Source organism: Apteryx mantelli, chromosome 9 (assembly GCF_036417845.1).
Source record: "Apteryx mantelli isolate bAptMan1 chromosome 9, bAptMan1.hap1, whole genome shotgun sequence".
In the NCBI taxonomy this organism is placed as follows: domain Eukaryota; kingdom Metazoa; phylum Chordata; class Aves; order Apterygiformes; family Apterygidae; genus Apteryx; species Apteryx mantelli.
This window is the reverse complement of record NC_089986.1, coordinates 2,266,133-2,290,699: the sequence shown is the minus strand read 5'-3', so window position 1 is coordinate 2,290,699 and position 24,567 is coordinate 2,266,133. Positions and strand designations below refer to the sequence as shown.

The 24,567-nt window shown below is 43.8% G+C and overlaps 1 protein-coding gene across 1 annotated transcript in view; it reads left to right on the top strand.

The window, feature by feature from the left end:
• Nucleotides 1–24,567, top strand: part of VEPH1 (ventricular zone expressed PH domain containing 1) — a 90,029-nt gene that overhangs the window by 59,390 nt on the left and 6,072 nt on the right. Inside the window, exons 10-11 of the mRNA XM_067301559.1 lie at nt 4,367–4,501; nt 10,873–10,990. Coding sequence (XP_067157660.1) covers nt 4,367–4,501; nt 10,873–10,990 — 253 coding nt within the window. The remainder of the gene's footprint in view (nt 1–4,366; nt 4,502–10,872; nt 10,991–24,567) is intronic.

The following is a 24,567-nucleotide window of genomic DNA, read 5'->3' as shown; positions in this document are numbered from 1 at the left end:
TTTTCCTTTCCTGTGAAGCTACCCAGAATACCTCTCCCTATAAACCTTGGTTATATTCTTAGGGTAGAAATGCTACTACAGTAGCACTGCTATTAATAATAAATGATATATCTGAATACCAGTTAAGAATCTGGCCCAGCATGGTGTTTAAGTGAGCACCTCTTTTAAAGCACTGAAATTAGATCTGTGGAGGTCGAGGAGAGTTTTTGAGTGCTGAAGGATAAGCAATGCTCGCGGCAGCTCCTGCGGCGTCGGAGGCACCTCTCCAGGGCGTGCAAACTTCTCGTTGTGCCCTGATTTGTGACGTGCTCTGGCTCAACCGGCAGTACCGAGGGTGTGAGGAGCATTAAGGGACTGGTGTTTTCTTGTAGCTGAGGAAAGACGATGGTCAGGAGACAAGTTGAGTGGTTGTGACAGGGGAGGACGCTGAGAGAATAGAGAAAATGAAGCAGAAGAAGAGCAGAAGGAGAGACTGCAATGAGAAGACAATAATATGAAAGGGAAAAATAAAGGAGGTAAATTACTCTATAAATGAAAACCTGAAGAGAGAGGTTGAATTTGAACAAAGACCAGATAAACGAAGTGAATTATCATACGAATATACATTTCCCATTTTATTTCTGATGTGAGGTAAGCATATGTTGAAAAATATGGACAAAAATATTCAAATGCACAAAAAAGAAGAGGGAGAAGCAGAAAGGAAGGCGACGTACTGGCAGAGTTAGCATTCCTAGCTCGTGGCTGTACAGTCTCTGCGGGCTCTGGTGCTGTGTATTAACAAAATGACCTCTGCTCTGCTTGTGGTTTATGTTTTGAATCAGTTGCACTGACAATTCAATCACTGATTCCACCTTTAATCCCTCATGCCTAGCCTTTTCCTGATACATTTTTCATTTAAAAACCTCTCCCTTTATCCCCTTCCCAGATTACCGTGAATTTGGCCCTGTCTGTTCCATTTTTTATTGGGACTATTAAGCTTCACATATTTTCCAGCTCCCAGGGGACGTATCACTTTTCTCCCCCATTCCTCTGCATGCTGTTCCTCGCCTCCTGCCGTCCCGGACCCGCGTGCCCCTGCTGGGCCTGGCCTCCTCCGGACGCGCTGCCGGTCCCCTCCGGCGCACGTGGTTTTCTCTGCCCTGCGCTGGGTAATTGCACTTGTCCGATTACAGCTGCTTTCGGCAGCTGACGGGCTTCACTTGGGGCACGCTGCGGTCTTGCTAGTTCGTGTGCTGATACTGCTCGCTGTCTCTGTAGTCTCCCTTTTTTTGGGTGTTGACCTTCTGAGTGGGCTATTGCGCCCAGCAGGGACGCGTTTGCGATGCTTTTGGGGTGTAATGCATTGTACAGAGCACTATAAACCCGCAGGGGCCCGTCCTCGCCTCCGCGCAGAAGGAGACGCTTAAGGCAATGCCGCTCCCCAATGCGAGGCTCCGAGCGAGTTTTTCCGGTGTCCCCCGTCCTGCCCACGCTCACGTTGCTGGCCGCTGCCGCGGGAGAAGCCGCTCGGGCTCCCGGGCACGTCCCGGGCAGGACTGGCGGAGCCGGCGGCCTCGCTCGGCATCCCCGAGCCCCGGAGCAGAGAGCGGTTGGCCGCCGGGCGAGGGGCATTTGCCTGGGAGCCTCTTCACCGTCTTTTTACGCGCTTTGTCTCTTTTCTGAGTTCCTGGCTGAGCGCTGGCTCCTGCCGGCGTGTTCATCCACTGCTTTTGAAGTGCTCCGACTGCGCTCGTGCTGCTGCACATCTGGAACCTGACTCGGGGGCCCAGGTGCCCGCAGCAAAATTGCCATTGGCTTCAGTGGGACGGGCTCAAAACAACGCCGTTCGGTTTTGTGTCTTTGCAAACACATTGTAAATGCAGCGTTTTATATGCTCTTTTATGGAAAAACTATGGTTCCGCTTGTGTTGCACTGAGTGTTCAAACCTGCTATGCATCAGGATGGTGTTTAATATAAGATAATTTATGCTTTTCCTTTGTTTGGAATCCTAAAGCTTTTATGTACTGGAAATACAACTATGATTAAATTAAATATAGTGCTCTAAATTCAGCCATAGGATAATGTTATTTAAGTCTGTGAAATTGCACAAGAGATAAATTTGACATAAAACATATTTTATAGTGTGTTAATAATAAGTTAAATGAAAGGCCAGTGATAAAAATGTAGCTTTCAGCAGATTTGTCATAGATTCACAGTCAAAAGAATAATATATAATTTCTAAGAATTTCCATATAAGTTACCATATTTTTATTCATCTTTTTTTGCCAGTCACTCTATATTCGCTTTGACATAGCTTTTACTTTTCTGGAATGCAGGAAGAGAGAGCTTTTCTCTCAGGTCTCCAGAGCAGATCCTTAATTTCATGACCCTGCTTTCCATTTGATTTTAAAAATATTAGTGAATAGTTATATCATGTTTTGAAATGCTTGGGTGGAAGTTGTGAAACTGCAAATTATTACTGTGTTTTCAGCAGAGTAGCTTTTGGCCACTAGGAAGAGAAGAATGTTTCTGTTAAGGTCTATTATGTTGATCTGAGAGAGAAATTTTCTTATAGCTAAATGATTATTAACAAAAGGAACAGAGGTAGAATAAGGAATGATCTTAGAGAGAATATTCTATAGATGAGATACTTGATTTCACAGGTTTGTTCATTAAAATCATCCTCTAATGCCACTTGATTTATGGTTTAATTTCTGTTGTCAGGCGCGCAAGTATTACGCCCGTATGGCAGCCCTATTGAGCAATGACTGCCTGACGTGTCCTTTTCTAATGCCTTGCTTATAGTCGCTCATAAATTTGCCAAACACTAACTAATTGGGCTGCCATTTTCTCGTGCCAGGTGGTTGCCTCAAGCTGACTGTTTTTTAATTTTAATTTGGACAAAACGATCCAGCTGCTTCTGACAGCATAGCTGGAAAAAATGCATTGCCTGGGCCATGTTAAAAATTTCTGGTGACCGTTTCTCTCAGCAGCTCTAGGGTCTACGTGCTTCGAAGCAGGAGCAAGAAATTTGTTAGGACAGTGTTGTTTGTGAAAGGATTTTGCCATCCCCGCATAATCCTGCCAAATTGGATGGACCCCAGGGCCCTTTTACCTTTCCATAGCAGTCAGCAAATTTCCGTAAAATCCGATGGAGTCATAGGTATCCCGTCCCCTTCCAGTGCTAGCTCGCGCCGAATATGACGGAGCGCTGCAGCCACTGAATTACGTCACTGGCCCAGAGGGCAGAAGCCGTTTCGGTAATCTTGGGTTTGAGCCTTACCGATGAAGTGTGTCTGCGGCAGTTTGGTACCACAGGGTGGAATTTGCATTGTTGGTTTCCTTCTTGGAAGGAGAACAAGGAACATGAATCCATGAAACCTATGTTAAAAGGACATTATTCATATTGTGAAATCAGGTGTTTGAAATCTGGAAGATCAGATGTGCTTGTGCACTCTTAACTTGTCTCCTGCATGCAAATGCAATTTTTAATTACAAGATCATGTAAAAAAAATTTAATAGAGGCATAAATGCTAAGCTCTCACAAGTGCAGTAGTGTTCTTTTAACGTTGACTTTCTGTGAGCAGTTTATAAATTATTATATTATTATATTCAACACAACCCTGTTGAAATGTTAGAAGAATTTAAGGCAACATAAGGTCCTTTGAAAATAGGTCACTTTTGAGGCGATAGCACCCAATCTAAGACAGGCTTCACCTTGTGCTGTTTCACCTTGTTTTGTGAATGTTCAGGAGATGAAACTTCTTGTATTCTAGCAGTAAAATCTGCATTGAACATGTTCAGTGGAGTTTTTTCTCTTGCATTTTGTCCCAGTGTCTGCTCAGTGCAGTCGCAGCGTAATCCAGTGTAGTCACAAGCAATAATTGCACAATTACTCTTCCCCCCGCAAGGACCAAGAGTTGCAGTCAGGCCCAGCTAAGCATATGCAAACATGCGATGGTGCTAATCATCTCTTTGCATTAACTGCTAAATGACATCTCCTTGTCATTTGCAAAAAAGAAGTACGTCACTGAGATGTACATCTAGCTTACAGAAGCCAGCGCTACTAACATTTTGTTAAACTAGCATTTAAATACAAACATGACATGCAAGTTGCTACGCATGATAGTAGTTGATATATAATCATCAGTGAGCCAAGGATCTTAAAGACATATAATGTACTATAAAAAAACTCCCCTAAGCAAATGAAATATTTGGGGGATTTATCTAATTGTGTGCACATGGATCTATTGTAACTCCTTAGAGAGAAATGAACTAATTCCTCATTATTTTGCATGACTGTCCCATTATGAAATAAGAACAAGATGCTGTTTATTAATGACCAAGTAAAAAATACTTGAAATACTGTTTTCAATATTTTCCTCAGAGCTTGTTTGCAGAACCCTTGTCCATACACAGTAATCCTGTGCAAGTCCTTAAGGCCCTGTGGGAGAAGACGCAGCTCAAGGGGACACACAGCTTTGAAACTGCCATGATCCAGTCTACATTTCCACACCAAAAGGTAAGCATTTTCTCTCTGGAAAAAAAGAGTGGCAGAAGAATTTCACACTGACTTTTAGAACTGTTCTACAGAGATCTTTGCAATAGCTATAACAAATCTTTGCTGTACTCCTACAGTGAAAAACAAAACTTTCTTTCCCTTACCCTGCCCTTCTCCCCTCGTTTCTCTCCTTTCTCCTCGTTTCTCCTTTTTCCTCGTTTCTCTTCTTTTTCCTCGTTTCTTCTCGTCTCTCACACAGTACACCTAAAGCTGTGCAAGTTATAAAGTCCTTAGAAATGAGGAATTAGGCCCAATCCTGTTGCCAGTAATGGCGATGGCATTTTTACATTGACTTAATTTAAGGACAATCACATCAACATCTCCTCCTTGCTTCTGTCTACTGGCTTACTTGAGAATAAATAAATACATGAATTATTCCTTTAATGTAACATTTCCACATAAACAATAATTATGTTGGCCAAAAGGCAGTAAACAGGAGTTAGCCTGCGCAGATGCGAACTGGAGGAGAGTTGGTCTGTGAGCACAGGTAGGATCATAAAAGGGTCTGTCAAAGCAGTAAAAAGATTTTCAACACCTCTGCAAAGCAGTGCTCCATACGAGGGGAATGCTGCGTGCGTGTGTTCAGAAAGGGAAGTTCTTTGTGCTTTGAGGACTGTGGTTAAGGCTGTTTGCCTTAGCTCGGGGTTCTTCCAAGCATTTACACCCACTAACCCGCCAGGTCCTCTTCAACTGGATGACCATATGGCGGTTCGCAGTGTGTGCATGTGACCTCTCTTTCATATGAAGCCCTCAGCTTGCGGGGGGATTGAAAAATGTTCACCAACTATTATGTTTTCAAGCTCTGCAGCGGGTCCATGGTGTTACTTTGTACTGTGCTTTGAAAGGTCTCCAGGCTTGTTCTCTAATCCCTCCTACACGCCTCGTGGGAATTGTTCCTGAAGTGATGAAAACTAGTGATGGTACATATGGACTTTTTCCTACTCACATGAACAGTTTCAAACTCTAGATTCAAATTAGCTGCCATTATGGGCTGTTTGGCAGCCACTTGGAAAGTCACCTAGTTAAACACAGAGTTGGATTTTATGGGAACGATCATTTGCACGTGCACCATTAGTTACCCCCGTCAGTTTAAAAGATTACTCATTCAAAGCTGTTTACTGTCTCAAGGATTTTAGGGAATGCTATTTCAAAGCTATTAATCAGGCTTCTTGGAAGAGAACACTGTAGGTTTGTAAAACAAATATCTATTTATTCCTGAACATCTCCATCCAGCTAAATTGGATGAAATGAATTGTCAAACATGATTTTAAAATATTTTCTCTCAGAGTATTTTAAGCATAAAAATTGTCTGACTGAATAAGATTAATTTACTAAGGTTATGGCTGATTTAAAAACAGGGGTTTTGTTCAAAACACCTTCTGAAACTCGATAATTCTGCATTGAACTGGGAACTCCCACTGTGGCTTGCAAGGGGAGTAGGGGATCCCCAAATCTGAGACCCAGCTTATGGGCCAGTTTTACTTAGACGCATTGGAGCTTGCACTAAGTATTTTAGCTGCTTTTGAAATCCTAGCCTGAGTCATCTGAAGGCATTAGAAATGTCTTTCTGTTTAATAGTGGCTTAACTTGAGTCCATGCCAAAAGCTGCTAGTCAAAAGTCAGAGCTGGTTGAGTGTAAAAGAGTTTGGGGTGAATAAAGAGCTTAGAAAATAACATTTTTTCATGGGTAGAATTAGATGTAGTGCATCATACATATAAATTCTACAAAGTATGTCCAACACCCTGGAAACGTGATTACTCTCTAGTGTCTTGGTTGCATAATCCTACTACTGTTACTAGCATTTGGCCTATTTTGGGAAGTTTCATCATTTCATGACAGTAACAGTATCTTTGAGTTCCTAGAATAGCTGAGCTGGAAAATAAGATACTGATCTTTACTGATTTAATGGATTAAGTAGCAAATTGGAAACCCTGGGAGTTGTAGATTACATAATGTCCTTCAGAGGCTGAAGACAGTCAAGTAAATGTACTACATCTGAAGTGTTAAAAGACTTTAAAGTTCAGCGCTGGTCTCTGCAGCATGCTGCTGGGTTTATGTTCTCTGTTTTGGTTTTGCTGACTAATACAGAACCTGAATTTGCTTCTAGTAAAACTTTCACTGAGTTTACTCGGAAAAGTTCCATTGAGTTTTCTGGGAGCAAGATCTGGGTCTACTGCAAGGAAGATTTCTTTTAACTTGTACGTTCCCAAAAATACTAGCTAGAGGAGCCTTCTGCAGTAGATTCCAAACATGACCTAATAACGATTTTGCTTGACAGAATAAGCTTCTGCAGTACTCTGAATTTTTACTTTCAGTAAGCTCTTCCTGTTATTAATGGAACTTAATTTTGTCAAATCTTGTAATATTTTATTGTAGTTGTTAATATAATTCCTCTTCTACTAATGCAGAAAGCAAAGTTGTAGAAGTGTGGTTATTTTGATAAATGTAGTATTTATTTTTTCATATAAATTTTTTTGAAATGTGTTGATGTAAATGCAGTATCAAAGTCCTGTATTATATTCAAATTTTATAAGTCATGTTCCAGTAAAGTCTAAATGGCCTTATCAGAATCAAGGAAATTCTGTGCTGTATGAGCACGCGGAGGAAAGTAGGGTACAACCCTACTGAAGTAAACAGGAACCACAGTGAAGCCAATATTGTAACAATTGTTCCACGATTGCTCAACATTTTACCCTGTGACACTGAGCTAATCCAGAATAAATGAATTTACACTTTTTTTTTTAAATTTGGTAAAGCATTTTGCAAACCTGGAGAAGAATATATTACATCAATAAGTTATTCCAGGGTAAATTCTGAGAAATATTTTTAGATTTACATCACTGTAACAGATCTTTGGATTTGGCCTGATATATGTGTGCAAGGAATTTGCAACGAATACCTAGCTTATAGAAAGAATGTCATGTATCACTGTGCAGTATGTTCATGCCACAAAAAATATTTATACTACACTGCTTAAAATGTGCCAGAAGTAAAGTATTTCCAGATGTACATCCTCACAGATTTCCGTTCAGTTGCTTCATAGTTCTTTATCAAAGTACACACAGGCTACATTATAAAAACTGAACTGGTTTTGAGCTCATTGCAGAATTCTTTGTGTTGACTCATGCTGTGTCAGAAGAGAGACATGGTGACTACTTTATGAGCCCCATGTGATCCTTAAGATAGTCTTTTAGTCTTTTGTTGAGTAGCCTTGCGAGAGAATAATTAACATTCTTAAGCCATTGTTAGTTCTGTTCTCTTGTTCTTTGTTTGCTGTCTCAGTTTATGCAGCAGCAAAGTGCCACGTTTTCACAATGGAGTCGCTGAAAATTTCAAGGTGATGTAGCATAAGGATGAGATAAATCTCCCCAATTAGGCTTTTACCATGCAGTCCCCCCCCTAAAATAAGTGTCTTGTTTCACATTATTTCCACTATAACAGAGTAGAAAGGTAAGTGTAAGAAAGATTGCTGCATTGGTCTTTCAATGATATTTGCCTTTCTTCTGGTCTACTGACTCGTTACAGCAACTAAAGAGATTTTTCACAGGATGGAGAGGTTCCTAGAGTTTTTTCTGAGTTTGATTCATGTGTCCTTATAATGCCTGGCGCAGCTCCACTCAGAGCAATACTATCATCATTTTGTCCATCTTGTGTCCTCTCAGAACCTCAGACCAAGGGAGATCAGAGCCAGGGCACATCAGGGCAGGGCATGTTCCTGGACACGCTTTGTTGCACCTTTCCATACTCGGGGGGGCTTCTTGCACTGGATCAAGAACTTGAAGTGGGAAGGAAATTTTAAGAAGCTGGCTGGATGCAGTCTGGCTCTTCTGCTCTCCCAGGTCCTCCTGCCTGAGGAGTCACCAGCCCTGAAGCTCGCAGCAGCGTGCCTGACGTATCTGAAGGTAGACTCTGTCTGAGATCTGCCACTGGCAGACCAGTGGAAGAAATAGGATCGAAGGTTGCACAGCTCTCCAGCTGTGGAGCACAACAGTCAGCTAAATTCCGTGAATGTGTAAAATTCCCCTTTGGAGGAAAACATGAACTTCAGCAATGTATAAAGAGCAGTTAAAGAGCACAATGATGAAGTTTTACTGGCTGTTTCCAGGAAGCCGGTGTTTGAGTGCTGTGAGGCAGAGCAGGCCAGCAGCAGACTGTGCAAACACACTGCCTGATGCACATGCTTCTAGAGGAGGGTCAGCCTCAGGGAAAACGCTAAAGCATGAATGCAGCCTTGACGCCAGGGAACAAGGCACACAAAGTATAAGGAACTGCACAACCAAATGTTATGCCACATGCAGCAGTAGGATACGATTCCCCAAATACAGAGGATAGCAGGGAGCCTGGACACCAAAGGAGAACCAGAAGAACGCCACGGGCTCCTTCTGCGGGTGAGCATGCAGCCCTCTGTGCCCTGCCCGGGAGCAAGGCCGGGCTGGAGAACAGCTGGACTTGGAAAAGCCATCTTGGTTTGACAGATCTTATACGAGATATTCTCCTTGGAATTTTATTTAAAAGCATCAGTGTCCAGGGCTTGGTGTGTTCACAGAGCTTACAGCCAAGGCAGTTTAAGGTGTCGCCAGCTTTTTCTTACCCTTCTTCTGGCAACTGCTGCTGCCCCCAGGCTGAGCTCAGCAGGATGGGCCATGGGCGTTTAAGTGGGGTGCCAAGCTCTGAAGTGACGTTGCAATAGGAAGGGCCTGAGGTGAGATAGCTGCCGCAGTGGGGCTGGTTGTCTTCCCTGCGGGAGCGGAGAGACAAGCTGCGTGGGGTGTTACTGCCCGGAGAGCACTCTCCTGCAAGCCAAGCAAAGGTGCATCTGAGGCATAAGTGTCAGTGTAGTCCACTGGTCCAGCCAGCTCCAGCCAGCCAGGTTCACCGTGGGACACCTGAGCCCGAAGCCGGAGTAAACAGAGCTCACGGCCCAAGGACTGGGGCATGGCCAAGCACTGCTGTTCTCACGGCTGTACCGCTGCTCTCCAGTAAGGCTAATACGGAAACATCTCTGGGTAATGCTGCATGTTCTCCTGGGCGACGGCTGAGTGGCAGCGGGGGCAGTGAGGTCATCTCGGGCCATTTTGGTTCTCGGGAAAACAGCTGCTTCCTGACCACGTCCCAGTCCGAAAGAGACCGGGGAGGAGAGAAGCGGTGCCGTTGGGTCTCTCCTCTGAGCTATGGGTTTTTTCTCTCTCTTATTCTGTAAATGTTTTGAAATAGATACACATGGAAAAGGCCTGAATCAGACAACTCTGTCCTTTGTGCAGCCTTGTTCAGTGGGTTGAACTAATGTCCCTGGCAAGAGAAGGTATTTTTTCCATTTACTGTATGAACTGTGTAAATTCATGTTTTCTTTGGGCTGCTGCATACAGTATTGCAAGATCTATGAAGACCCCACACAAATAAAGAGGACTGTTTTCTGAGCGGTCTTGGCAATTTCCTTTGTGTTTGTAGTCAGTAACTGAGTGTTGTTTAACACCAGCCTTTGTTTAAGTGTGAGATCACAATCATTTTTAAAATTAAATAACTGGGTTTAAATTACACTGAATTATACAGTATTATTAATTGTCCAAAAGAGAGTATTCTCCAGCTTTTCCAGTACTCGAAGCTGCAAGTGTAGTTTCTGTAGGCTTCTTAGATCAAGTCGGACATTAAATTTTCTTTTAAGATGCACAATTCGTACTTCCTTGACTGTTCTCGCTGGGAGAGTAAGAACGTCGCATTCACATGGATATGTTTTGTCTAATATAATTCATCCCGTCATTGCTGCAGTTTTGGAAATAAACATTCGTATTAGTACATTAGTGCTTCTCACAGGAGATTTGGGTTCAGAACCTCTGTTCTTTAAAAGAAAAAAAAAAGGGGGGGGGGACCAGCCACTGCCGAGTTGTTAGCTCTTGTTCTGATGTGTTGCCCCCGTAGAAGGGAGGAAGTCCCCAGCAGTTGAGACTATTAGCAGAGACCACTAAATTGTGGGTCATGGAAAAGCCCTAAGAGAGGGCCGGAAGTAATCAAGCAGATTCAGCTGGAGCGAAATGTGCTGGGCAGGACCGCTAAGAGCGCAGCTGGCAGGAATGTTGAAGAGGCAAAAAAAACCCCCAAACCAGGCCTCTACCTCCTAAAGACTTGTTATATTAGCTGCTACTGATGATAAAAAGAGAGATGTGTCCTGCTTAGTACATCTGCCCAGGCAGGTTGTTTGTCCACATGAAAAATATGAAAGACGACACTTGTTAGATGCTGATGCGCTGCCCTTTGTGGTTGCGTTTTACGAGCTGTTAACTGTGCAGCAGTTCACATGGTGAATGGCTTTGGTTTTTTTTCATTATTGGCCTAGGATCTGGACCATGTACAGATGCACCTGGAAGAAGTGAGGTTCTTTGATTTATTCGGCTACAGTGAGGAAGCAGGAACTTGGCAATGTTTTATGTGCAATAATCCTGAAAAGGCAACAGGTAAGTGATCTGTATTCATTACTGATATGCTGTGAGCAGGGGAGATTTATTCCTGGCAGGCGAGCTCCTAGGATGGATGATGCAGCGTAGCTCACAGAGATAACGCTGTGTCTCTTCACTCTGTGCAGTGATAGTTGTGGTCTCAGAGGAGAAAGCTTTTGGAAAAGGGAAAGCAAACTTTCAAGCATAAAGTAGACAGCGTCTATTTTAATTGGAATTCTCCAGTAAACTCCTCTCATCTCAGCATCTCTGGTGAGATTCAGAGTCAAAAGCAAACCTTATTTGGTGTATGCTTGGAGGGGTGCAACCCAAAGTTAGTGTGGACTCGTAAATCCACATGACTAAATCTCTAATAACCCTTAGGGAGTGGGAGTGATATACACCCATCTTGCAGTGTCCAGATAAAGGAGCATATCCATGTACAGGAGATACGTCTGCTGGACCACGTCCCAGCGTCCACTGGAGACTACAGCAGTTGCCACATGTCAAGGGAAATTGGCACAGATATTGCACCCAATTCATATTGTCTTTGTCTGACAGGCCATCCCTGGCATGGTGCCGAGGGTTTTTCCTCAGAGTTATTTGCTTTAATATAAATGAATCCATAGTATGCATCTTCTTAGGAACAATACTGAATAACAACCATAATACTTCAGATATACTGGAAAACAGGCTGACTGAAAAATAAATTTTTGCTCAGGTAGAATATTCTGGTGATCTTTTTTTGAAGCTTTACTGATACCTGTGTGTTTTAGATCAATGCATTGAAATTTGGAGGAATGGCCTTTTGCTTAGATGTTTTTGCCATTCTGCGAAATCCTGCACAGATCTGGCCAAGAATTTTGAATATTTTGGCCAAGACTTTGAATAATGGACTTTTTCAGCTATTTATTTTAACAGCTAACATCTCTTTGTATTTCATCAACACTGAATCTAGTAAGTCGTATAAGTGTGCCACAACTTCTGCTGCAGACTGTACTGCCTGTGCTCATCTTTATAGGGTGTTTCAGCATCTTCCTCCTTTCACAGCTCTCATGTGGCACTGAACTAGGGTCAGAGAAGCCATGCTTTTAGCTGAAACTTTGTCTCAGTAGAGTAGGATTGCTGTGGTTTGCCCATCACATCAGCATTAGACATATGTCAAGCTACAAGGAAAATGAGTCTATCTCACTTAAAATTGCAAAACTTAATAGAATAGCTTTGTTTTGAATTCTCAGATACGTTTGTCCAAAAAGGAGTATGTTTGTGGCAAGTTACTGATTATGCTGGTAGAGCAGCAGCATTAGAGCCAATAGACCAGACGGGGCCTGCTACAAATGCAGGAGGTGGCAAAGGTAATCCTTGGTGGAGACATGAGGCACCATTTCCATGTTTTTGCCATGGATTTTGCTGGTTTTGCTTATGTCACTGGTCTGGAAACATCACAGGAAAGTTGACACCTTGCTTCCCTTTTGCTTCCCTAGCAAAGTGCTGAGATCTCCTAGGATATTTCTGAGAAGGCATGAAAACACGACACAGTAGGGGGAGGTCTGTGAGCCAGAGGACTGTGGACTGTGATGATGGGTATTGCTCTTGTGTCTGTGATCTGGACCCCACCAGTCCAAGCAGTATAGAGCTGGTATTTTCAGATGGGTCTAAACGGAAGGCAAATAGCAACAAAAAGGGCATGAGAAGGCAACAATTTCCAGTGAGCTCTTCATTGCTCTTTGGTTAATATAATGAGAGCTTACAAAAGTGAGGACCCTATCCGTATCGCTCCAAGAGGCACTTGAGTCTGTTTTCAGAGTACTTGAACTAACATCTTGAGTAGAGTAAACTGTGTATTGTGCTTGACTCTAACAGTCCTTAGGAAGTAAGAGCATAATACGTATCTTAGAACGCATGAAGCAAGGAGTCTTGGCGTGCTCTCTCACTTATTTGTCATTATTTTAGGCTGGTGAAAAATCATGTGTCAGTGTTGTAGCTTTGGTGTCACAATATCCACAGAAACAAGGGGGAAGGTCGTTTCACTCCCAAGGGTTTATCACTTGCCTAGATGCTGTCAAAAGGCAGCAATGAATTCTGTGTTAATCCCACTTATCTGTGTGTTTAAATAGAGTTCTCCATTTATACATTTGTATAAAGTGAAAGGATTAGTGTATGAAAACCTCTGCTCTCAAGCTGGAAGGTTTTCCAGCTGACAGGAAAGGAGTTGTGTGCTTCCCAAGGAGTTTGTGGTTGTTAAGAGCTCGGTGGGTTTGGCGATGGCTGTTCACGGTGCGGGTCGGTGAGCTGGGCCGGAAGGTGTTGCTTCCTGCTTTGGACAGAGCGCTTCCCAGGAAAGCGAGAGGAAGGGCTGGGAGACCCTTTCCTGGTAAGCTTAATGAGCACTGGGGATTACAAGGGAAGGAGTTCAAATCTGTGAATGATTTTGGGCAGTAAGGAAAGCGAGTGATCCTCCGTGCGGAAATCCACCGCTGTGTCGCGGTGTGAGCGCGAGAGCCCGCAGCCAGCCGGGCTGGGGAGCGCTGGCCATCCGCTGAGCCGAGCCACGGCTTGCGCAGCGGCTCCAAGCACGAAGCAGACTTGGTTGTCTTTTATTTCTCTATCCTGGTGTCTATATAGGCCCCTGTAAATTACATTGCCTCTTCTAGGGGTGGAAAAATAAATAAATCTTTTGTTAGACTTGCCTTTTATCTAGCTTGCATTTGTATGCTGTCAGCTAAACCCCAATGGAAAAAAATGTTAGTACAGCATTAAGATTTTAAGTGAAATATTACCTTCTCAGCAGATGCAGTAACTTTAGACTTTAAATACACTCTGCTCAAGGCTTTTTCAAAGTTAGTTCCTAACATTATGATAACTCTTCATCTTTATTTGTGTATTTTTTCTAAACTGTGGATAGCAATAACTCTGCTCTCCCAATCATGCCATTTAGCCAACTTCAGAACCATAGTTTGCACTTGATAATGTGTCTCTTAACATCTAGCAGCTTTCTTCTCTTCTTCCCCAAAACAGATAAAGACAAAGCCCAGCAATGTTCTTGCATTTTAAAAAATGTGCAAGTTTGGTTATATTGGTGGAGTTCCTGGTTTTTACACAAATGAAAGCTTAGGACTAAGGATATTAGTGAATTGGGCTTTAGATGGCAAAAGAATTGAGGATAAAAGGATTTTTTTTAAGAGACAAGACAGGGTTAAAAATCTTGTATTGTGTACAGTGACTTCAGCTGACAGCTTGGAAACGCTAGGCACCGCTCAACGCCGTGAATGTCTGAGAAGGGAAAATGTTCTTCCAAAGTTCAGGGGCATATTCCCCGTTCTCAGGCGCTCGTGGCAGCTTGCAACTCTTCCTGCTAAAATGGGAAAAGAAAAACTTGCTTTAATTTTTTTCTAGTTCTCAGAGAGCAACTGCATTTCTTTGCTACCATCATTACAGCGCGCAGTTAGTTTGTCCAGGGGAGGCAGTGGGGGTTATGGGATAAATGAACCGTCCTGGGCGAGTTGGCATCACGACCCCGTGGCAAGAAATAGTGACTGAGAAACATGAATCTTCGTGTCTACAGGACAAGAGACGGCTACTAAGGGGGTAGGACAGGCCTACTGGTGGTGGGGAAAGTGGGCAGTTTCCTTAGCCCCTCTCTAGAGAGAATTCTCCCCTTCTGCATGTTGCACTCCTTAGTTTCCGTTGTTGCCATGGGCCTCGAGGAAGTTCTCCGCGCCTGCCAGAAGAGCCTATATGGAAAAGGGTTCCTTGTTTCCTGCAGTTACGTCTTTCCTCACCATAAAATGATCCTTTTTGCCCCCTTCATGTCCCTCCCTGCTACTAAACTCCAGATGTTAAGAAGTGACCACGCTGTCTAAGTGCCCATTTCAAGGCGCCTGGAGCAGGATTTCTCAGAGGTGTGATTCATTCCAGTGCACTTTCCCATAAGATGCTCAGTGCTTCTGCAGCAAACAAAGAAAGCCTATGTAGTTCACGTTGGACTTCTAAATTTAAGCTACCTCAAATCTGTAACTATCTATGTCTTTGCTTTCCTATCATTCCTTTTCTTGCAGATTCACTCAAATATCTCCACTTTCCTAAAACCAGAAGTTGTCTCCTCCTCCTTTCCTTGCTTCTTTTTCCTTGCTTTTCCCTCCCGTCTCTTTCTCCTGGTCCCTGAGTTTATTTTATCATCCTGCTAATATCCAGTCCCATTCTTGGCCTGGGGTATAAAACACAGCAGCAGGAAGCACAGAGTGATGCACATATTCTTGCATGAGTTGAATCTAAATCAGCGACAAACGTAGCTCCTTTCCCCGGCTCCTCCCAAACGTGTAGAAAAGAAGTATACAAAAGGAGGAGGACTTCCCAGCTCTTGGCAGGAGAGTTTTATGACCTTCTCTGATGCTGCGCAAGGACCAGTGTATCTGAGAGAGTGAAAGGGGAGGCGGGAGGAAGAGATGGGTCTCTAAAGGCATCAGTAACAGAAAAAGGCGACAAGAGGAGGCAAATGTGGTGGGGATGAATAAGTTGGGGGCCATACAAGTGTTTATTCAGCAGGAGAATATGTGGTGTCACGTCAGCTGCAGGGAAACCTGCAGCGCTCTGGGCTTTGAGGGCACCTCGGGGGCATCGCTGGTTGTTGGGGAAGCGGGGAAGGGCTCCGAGGGCCCGTCTCCCCCTGCCTCGCTCCTCGGTGTCCTCCTCCGAGGGCCAGCGACGGCAGGGTGTCGTGCCTCGCCTGCCCCGGCCCTGGGCAGCGCGGCAGCGTGGGAGGTGCTGCTTAATGGAATAAAAATCTGCAGGTGAATGACGAATTATTGGTACCGGTGATGTAAAGCAGTGGCAGCTGGGGACAGCCGTATCAGAGTGGGAGACACTCCAGTGTCGTCTTCAGTTTACAAGATTTGATACAGGAAAAAAAAGGGATCAGAGGTCTCCTTGAACTGGTAAGAAATGTAAAGGACATAAAACAATTGGTATTTTCATTCCACAGTGGGACAGACACTTCTGAAATCTCCAATACTTTTGAAAGACAGGAAAGTCATTCCTCCCTCTCAGCAATGCTGTTTAATCACCAAATTCTTCTTAAAGAAAGAATTCAGAGGCAAATTCTTTTTCTATTATTTTCTTTTGGGTTTTGTTAATGCTGGGTTTTGTTACATTTTTTGGATACCGTGTTGCAAGATGCCGTTTATCCTCAAGACTTAGGAAAGGATTATGCCTTAAAGCCTTGATCCTGCCTTAGGATGCCAGATCAGTGATGGTTTTTTCAGATGTAGCTAAGAAGGCTTTCAGAGACGCACTACGTTTGGAGGCGAAGTTGATGAGGAAAGAGGCAGTTATGCTTAAGCAACATAGTGGATGTGCCCAAAGTGGCAATTAACCCAGAGAAAGTTTGAATATTTCTCATGCATTCTTCTCGCTGCAAAGCGGTTCTTAGACAACCACACTTTTCCAGAAATGCTGTTAAATCATCGTGAATTGTTTTTTTTTCTGCTACCCTTGAGCCAAGGGGGAAGAGGGTTCCCACATATCCTGCTCTTCTGATCAAATACATGTATGTGCCTTAAGTGTGCAGATGGTCTCAGAGCTAGGAAAAACAAGTTATACTACTTTTTAAATGGTTATTGTTCTAGCACGGATATAAGGCATTTAAAATTTTAGTAAATACAGTATGTGCCTCTTGTTAGGAAAAGCTGGCTCTTAAGAGCCTCATTTCAACATAACCTTCTGTATTGACAGTTGGCTTCACAAGCTCTTGCACAAAAAAACATTCAGTAAAACCACTTGATAGCCTAGGAGGGAATTGCAGTACATTCCATATTCTGGAAGCTTACAAAGAAATTGCAGTAATCCCTGTGGGCTGCAGAAGAGACACTGTGCCCATGGGCAATGATTCGGGTAAAACTGAGGCTTTTTTATGAATTCCTCTTTAAAAAAGCAATTCGCTCAGAATAGCCTACACCATATTAACTTCTGAATACATTTATCTTTTGCTAGCAGTGGTGATTATCTAGTGAACTGAAATATCCTAGCTATAATGCTTGCTTGAAAATTATAAAAAGTGGCATTCAGTAATGTGTCCTTTCCAGGTTTTCAGCAAAACCAAATGCGATGATTAATGAAAAAGAGTGAATCCATATTCCCTTAGGTTAATTTCATTTATCTTCTTTTACTTACCACCCACACATTCCATTCTTTCAGGTTAAGAGGAGTTTTTTTATCATTAAGATCATTCATGATCGGGTTGAATTTTTGTGGATGATTTTGTGTTTCGTCAAATGAAAGATTTAATACTTTGTTTTTATCTAACTTGAGTTCATCTTGGAAGAGGTTTTTTTGTTTTTTGTTTTTTTTTTACCTTTTATTCAGTACCAAAACTGCTTAAAGCTTGATGCACTATAGTTCTGCAAAGAAAGCAAGATACAATTAACAGAATATAATTCCCATGAGCAGTTATGTTAAGGGATACTGTTTAGGGTTATATTGATTTTGGAGTTAGTCTCTCTGTACTGAGATGTTTTAAGAGTCAATGGAAGTTATAGTAAATAATTTTCCATTTTTAGTTTGGGTAATATTTTCAGCTTTTTTGTGGGTTCTACAGAAAAGTTATGAAAAATATTTAGTAAATATAACAGTTTGAATCCTGTAACTCCATTTTTTTTAGCAAAAGATCTCATGATACACGTCAGCGTACCCTACAGAGAGATTTTTAAATCCAGCGGAAACTACTTGATCACACACTCTGATCTTCTATAAAACACTAGCCAAAACAATCTAGCCCGATGATGTTTATACCAAAGAAATGCCTTCTCTTTGATCTCTATCATCTTTTCATATTTTTCTAAAGATATCCAGCCTTGATTTTTAAAAGTCGAGTGAAGGAGAACTCATGGCATCCCTAGGTTGTTGCTCAGGTAAATTAACCTCACTGTTAAAATACGGGTTTATTTCTGGTCTGTCCCTAAACACTGGATCACATTATGCCCTTCCCTGCTATGGTGAAAATCTCCATTATGTGTAGACTTTATCATGTCCCATTTTTATGTTTGCTTGGGCAAATTAAAGAGAATACACTTCATTAGTTTCCCATGATATGAAAGATTACCCAGTCCTAGATCATTCTTGAATCATTTTTATGAACTCTTTCCAATTTGTCTAGATTCATGTGAGATGAAGAAATCAAAAGTAGAAATAATACTCCAATAATTCAAATTAATATAGGGAATGCGCACATTCCAATTGGTACTTGACTGCATTTTTTAAATTCTTCTAACTGTTAAAAGTGCATATGCTTCTTTCATATAACTCTCCCCTGCCACGGTAAGCAATGGGTGTCACCAACTACAAAGCTTGGTTTTGTCAAGACTTCAGACAGAAGAGTTAAGTTCTGCATTTTTGTGGCAGTAAAGATTTACTCAAGGCTTGATCTCTCTTGCTAACATAGCTCCATGCACTTGCTCCTAATTTGCACCAGGCATTCAATGCGCATTTGGCTACCGTGATGTGTAGGTAAAATCCCAATAAGGACTCCAGGACAGGCTCTAAAAGGAGAATTGTTTCCTTTAGAGAACAAACTAAAGCAGCATATAGGATACAAGGGCTCTCACATGCTGTTTATACAGGTTAGACTTCATCTCAAATTCTGCATCCGGTTTTCGACCCCCCAGTTCAAGAAAGACATCAACAGACTGGAGCAACTTCAGTAGAGGGCCACCAAGGTTTTTGGAGGCTGGTGCACTTGCCCTCTGAGGAGAGGCTGAGAGAATGGGGCTTGTTCAGCCTGGAGAGGAGAAGGCTGAGGGGCGATCTAATAGCAGCCTGCCCATACCTACACAAAGGTCATCAAGAAGATGGAACCAGGATCTTCCCAGGGATGCGTGGTGGGAGGATGAGAGACAGCAGGCATAAACTGGAACAGGAGAGGTTCAGACTGGATATAAGGAAAAACATTCCCACCATGAGGAAAATCAAGCATTGGAACGGGTTGCCCAGAGAAGTTGTTGAGTCTCCGTCTTCGGAGTTTTCACGACTCAATTGGATAAATCCATGAGCAACCTAGTCTGACCCCATAGCTGGCTTTGCTTTGAGCAGAAGGTTGTACTAGAGACTTCTAGAGGTCCCTTCCAGCTGAATTATTCTGTGATTCTGTGAAGTTAACCGCACTGAAAATAAGCAAAAGGGCTTAGAAAAATATTGAAATAAAGCTTCATTCTTATCCTTCACAAATCTTTTTTTTTCTAATCAGACCCTCAGACATACTGGCATCTACTTCATTATGTCGTCTTTGAAAGCTGACATCAGAACTCCCCAGGGACAACTTTGTGGATGCACATGAGAACTGCTGTTTTAGCACTGGTTCCAGCCACTGAGTGCTTTAAAGGAGATCAGCATTTCTTTAGTAAATCCTGTTTTTGAAAGACTTTGGCTGTAAAAATCCACTTTAGGCCAAAACTGCACATTAACTCCCTTTCTCATGTTGCTTTCCTGACTAACAGCCATCTCTGTATCTTCTGGTGCCTGAACTTTTTGTCTTTACAGCTTCTTAGTTTGAGTTAAAATATGTTCCTACTGCAGTGCAATCAATATCAAAACTGTGCTGAATGGGACCAGGAGCCAGATAGATGCACAAGATCCAGCTGTTGAGCAATTGTCTTTTTATATCGGATCACTCTTGTGCTATATCTAGATGTTTATACAGCTCTCATCCCACTCTGAAAATTATTATGCACATTTTGATTTCTTTATAGTTATCATTTAGGAGTAAAAATTCTTTTCCTGTCTTACCTCTGTCATTTTTATTGAAGTGAAGTTCTCCCCTTTTTCTTTTATACAAACTCTATTAAAGCTTGCTACTTGATGCATCTGGAGTTTCTCAGATTCACAGCTATTTGTTCTCTGATTCTCACTGTTCAGGCTTTATCATAGCAGTTTTAACATTTCATCTTGGGAAATGGTATGGAACCATGGCCTGTTATCATTACCCACATGCAACTGAGGTGGTAATTTCCTGACACCAGTCTGCATGTTCTCATGGTGATACCTTCCACCAAGAAACTGCATGTGTGCATGTGCAGTACGATGGAGGTTGATCCCATCTCAGAAGTAAAACAGAAGTCTTCAAGGAATAAGTTACCGGAATCAGAGCTCAGTTCTTAATTGTAACATGCAAATATGGTGAATGAAGGGGATGATGCAGGTGTTGAGCTTTGTATCACCAAGTTAGAACTTTGTTGAGGCATTTGCACAACAAGCAGTGATAACACATCAATATAGTAATCAGTTTGGATGTCATTTAAAACCAACTATAGCAGTTTAAAACTTTGAATCTCTTCTCACAAACCTGCCTGTCCTGAGCACCTTTCAGGAGTAAACTGCCTGCCACGCTGCCTGCCTTAAGCTGATCTCTCCCTTCCCTGCGGACTTCTACAAGACTGGGCAGGGGACAATGCGAGAGCCACGTTTCTGAGCCCGGGAGGTTTCCTACAGCTTTCAAGGATCTTCATGGCTGCATCTGCTGGGTGCAATTCTTCATGGCATTGCAAAGTAGTATTAATCACCATCCAAGAAAAATAGGCCTTCCATTTCCTCTGTGCCCTCTCTTTGTTTTCCCTGCTCAGCTACCATCAGCAGATGGTGTTCCCGCCAGCACGCTGTCAGCACGGCCGCCGTCTCAGGCAGAAGCGACTGTCCTGTCCTGCCCAGGTGAAAAAGTCAAGGCATCATCTAAATTCTGATGGTCCAAGGATCCAGTCTGTTTGCAGTAGTTTATCTGCAATTTATCTGGAAAATTTTATCTGGAAAAAATAGCTTTTTTTCTTGCTCAAAATGAATTATTGTATTCACTGGTGCTTTTTGTTCAGTGGTATTTGACAATATTTTGTATGCGTTTTGTGCCTTGCGTAAGCTGGATTTCAGCTATTCCTTCTCCTCTGTTTGAACTGGGCTAGTCGCGATTAGAGAGCTTTGCCACAGGATATTGTTTCTCTTGCCTCGGAAACGTGGAGTATGCCTGTGCGGGGTTTTTTGCCGTCAGTTCATCAGCGGTTAGTTCGGCATGCTTTGTACGAGTGCAAAGTGTAGGGTTGACTGCGTGGCCCGAGGCTCCTTCACGGAGACTTCTGGCCTGGATCAGTGCTTCAGAAACCGAGACACCTGAGGCGGAGGGATGCGGAGTTTGGGCAGCCTCCCCGTGGCTCACGCTCCGTGTCACATCGCCGGGAGATGCCATGTGGCCTTTCCCGGATGGGCGCTGCCCAGGCGCCCCAGCGTTGCGTCTCGGCGGGCGGCCAGTGGCCTCGGGAGCTACGAGGGGTTTCGCTTCTCTGCAAAGCTGGGGCCAAAGATCTCCGCTCGAGGAAGATCTCTAGAACAAGCGAGAACATGTGGATCTCCAGTAGCTTTGAAAACAATATTTACTGCAAATGAAATGTTAGTGTTAAGGGGCGTAGTGTAAAACGTGGCTCCATCCAGCTAAAGAGCGTATTATGAAATTGGTGCAGGCGCAAACCGGTTTCCTTGCAAACTTGTGTGCGTGACATTTTGCAGTGACAAGAATTTTTGCAGGGAGAAGAGAGTCATTTGTTTTACTCTGTGCCCTGTCAGGTTAGGTGTTGTAACCCGTCAGCAGTGGCATGAGAAGCATGCAGACAACACGGCCCATCGGAAACAGATGGGGAGCGCAGCGAGGGATGCAGGGGGCTGTGAGGAGCAAGGGAACGACCTGCTTTTTTCACAGTAAATCACAGTTAAAGTTTCCCATTGAAGCTGAAACTTGGCCACCCTCATTTTCATTCAGTATGTCTTCCAGAAACTCTCTAGCTGCAGAGACAGAAATATTTATAATCTTTCATAAGGAAATTGAAATAGTGCGCACTGAGGACCCCCAAAGCCTGCATGCCTGCCAATATAAGCAATATTGGGGGAAAATACGTTCTTTATCTAAATCTGACGCATGGTGTTTGCATTATTTGTTTTTCTTGCATCAGCCAGGAGGTAGTGAAGAGAGGGACGTGTCCGTAACGTCTTTGAAATCTCAGGTGAAGCCCTTCTAAGGCAACGGCGGCGCTGCCCTTGGTGGCCGTGCTCGGGCGGCAGCAGGAGCCAGGGAGCCCGAGGCCAGGTGAGGGGCCAGGCCGTGCCCGGCTCCGCGTCCGGCGTCCGCACCTCCCTCTGAAAGACTCAAGGACAGAAAATAGCAAACGCTTTCAAGAAGAAGCTTTATCGGACAAACTTTTATGCCAGGGGATGCGATTTCAGCAAGCCAGAGGAGAATTAACTCTTTGACGGATGCTGGGAAGTGCTCCAAGTCAAATATCAAATCAAAATAACATCCGTTCTTAGACTGCTTAAGCCTTGGACTGCCGCTCAGTCTGTCTGATCTATCGCGTTCTGTCTATCGGTAAAAAAATAGAAGAGAAAGGAAAAGAAACAACTGTGGCCTGAAAAATGTAAAAATTGTATGCTCCGTTATTCTGAATTTGAAAAGGCAGTTTCAAGGCGAGTTTATGTCCGTGATTTCAAGCCTAGCTCGTTCCTTTTTAGCCTAACTTCTTTACTCGAATATAATGTGTGCAGTGTGACAAAGTGCCCGAGAAGCTGGAATGAAAGCTGGAGAGGGCGCTGGGAGCAGGTGGAGGTTTCCCTGGCACACGTCTGTGCCCCTCCGCGCCGTTCCCGTCTTCCCTGTTCTCCTCTGCTGCCGGTTCCTCCCTCAGGGCTGGCGGCACGCGGCAAGAGCAGCGACTGCCCGGCCGCGCTGCCGGTGCTGCTTTAAAACCCTGGTGCTTCTCTCGGTCGCTGGACTTTTCTTGTGCTAGAAAATGCCTTGCTGCGTGTGTGGTTTTTGCAGGCTGCAGCAGCTCCCGGAAGCGCGGACGCTCCGGCTGGCTCCGTAAGTGGCAGTGCGCGATGAAGCCCGGTGAGCGCCGCGGCCCCGGGGCGGGCGGCACGGTGGCCCTGTCCCTGTAAACACGCTGCGGCTGGGGACACAAGGCCTCCTTGTATCCAGGCGGTGCTTCGAACTTGCAGAGTCATTTTAAATATAGCAATATTTTTGCAGCATAGGGGAGATGAAGGTTTTCTTTCTCTTTATTTGGTTTCTATTTTTAAGGGAATTGACTGAAGAAGAATCTATACTGATAAACGGAAGTTATTTTTCTAAGACAAATTGAAGTCACTTCTTAGCCACTATAGAAGATGGACTGGAAAGTAGCTGAGCTGAGGCAATGCAGCTGAGTGTACCTGTATTTTTGCTTCCATGCTGATTACAGTCATTACAGTTATTAAAATCTGTACTGTATATTTTGCATTTTTAATCACATTTTAGATTATTCTTAGGCAACACGCTGTAGAGCAGGTCGAGGGGGGGCAGACGCCTTGGTGTCCCTCCCTCTCTCCCTCCCTAGTGGCTGCCTCGGGCAGAGTTACCCCTGCTTTTATTTAACACAGGCTCCGTAAGGATGGCGTTTACACGTGCGTGCACAGAGCATTGCTTTAGCTGTAACCACCCGGCCTGTGAGAGAGGGAATGTTCTTGGTCAGCGACGCACTAATCGTTTGCAAGTGAATTGCACCGCAAGAGGTGAAAGCTTGAACGTTGCTGGCTGGTGCCGGGGTTGGGGGGCCCGGGCGCTGCTGGGGGTGCGAGGTGCGTCCCGAGCCCCGGCACCGAGCCGAGGTGCGCTGGCAGCTCCCCTGCAGCTCTCCAAATGAAGGGCGTTACTTTAGAAATGCAGAAGTGACAGAAAACATCGTGTTCCCAGCGGACTGGTGCTGTGAGATCGGGAGGCCGTGAGTAACTCTTGGTTCACTGTAAGGTTTATGTTTCATGAAACCGACGGTTAATGTTAAACGACTTCAGCAATATCCCTAAAGAAAGAAGTAGGAAAGAGAATAAGGACGTAACCAGGAGCGACCTCTGCAAAACGCAGGGCTAAGTTACCGCTTGCGCACTGCATACGGGAGGGCCCATAAAAAGCATCGGTATCCCCACAGGTGCACGAAGGAATTGCACCTTGGTCCCTGGATGAGGCAGGGACGGGTCACGCCTGCGGGACAAGGGCCCTTGTCTCACCAGCCCTTTTCCCAGCAAAAAGCCACATTTCTAGGCTGGAATTTGCTGTGAAACCAAAGAGAGATTGGTGATTATTCCTGTGGCATGCGGGGTCTAGTTTCTTAGCTCCATTTGAAAACTGTAGTTCTAGCTCTTTATTTGATCCGTTGCACTGTTTCTGGAAAGAAGCAAACTGTTGCAGTTAACAGTCATATCCCTGGAATATTATATCCGTAATATTCTATGGCAGGAATATGACTCTGTATTAAACTATATGGTGTGGCTTTAAGTCCCAGAGACAGCGTGAATGCCTGATTTTAATTGCATAAAAAAGTACTGTGGAGCTGAGGAACAGTTGGGAGACTTTATGGTGGGGATAAGTATGCAATGAATAACAGAACCGAAAATGTGATAGACAGAGCAGTATGAATTGTCAGCTCCATCTGTTCGGCCTCCCAAGCAAACTGTGACTGAGGGCCGCAATGCCTTTCTTCGATGACAGCTGAATGCTTGAGGTCGCGAGGAATGTGGTCTTGCAGCCGACACAGCGAAACTGC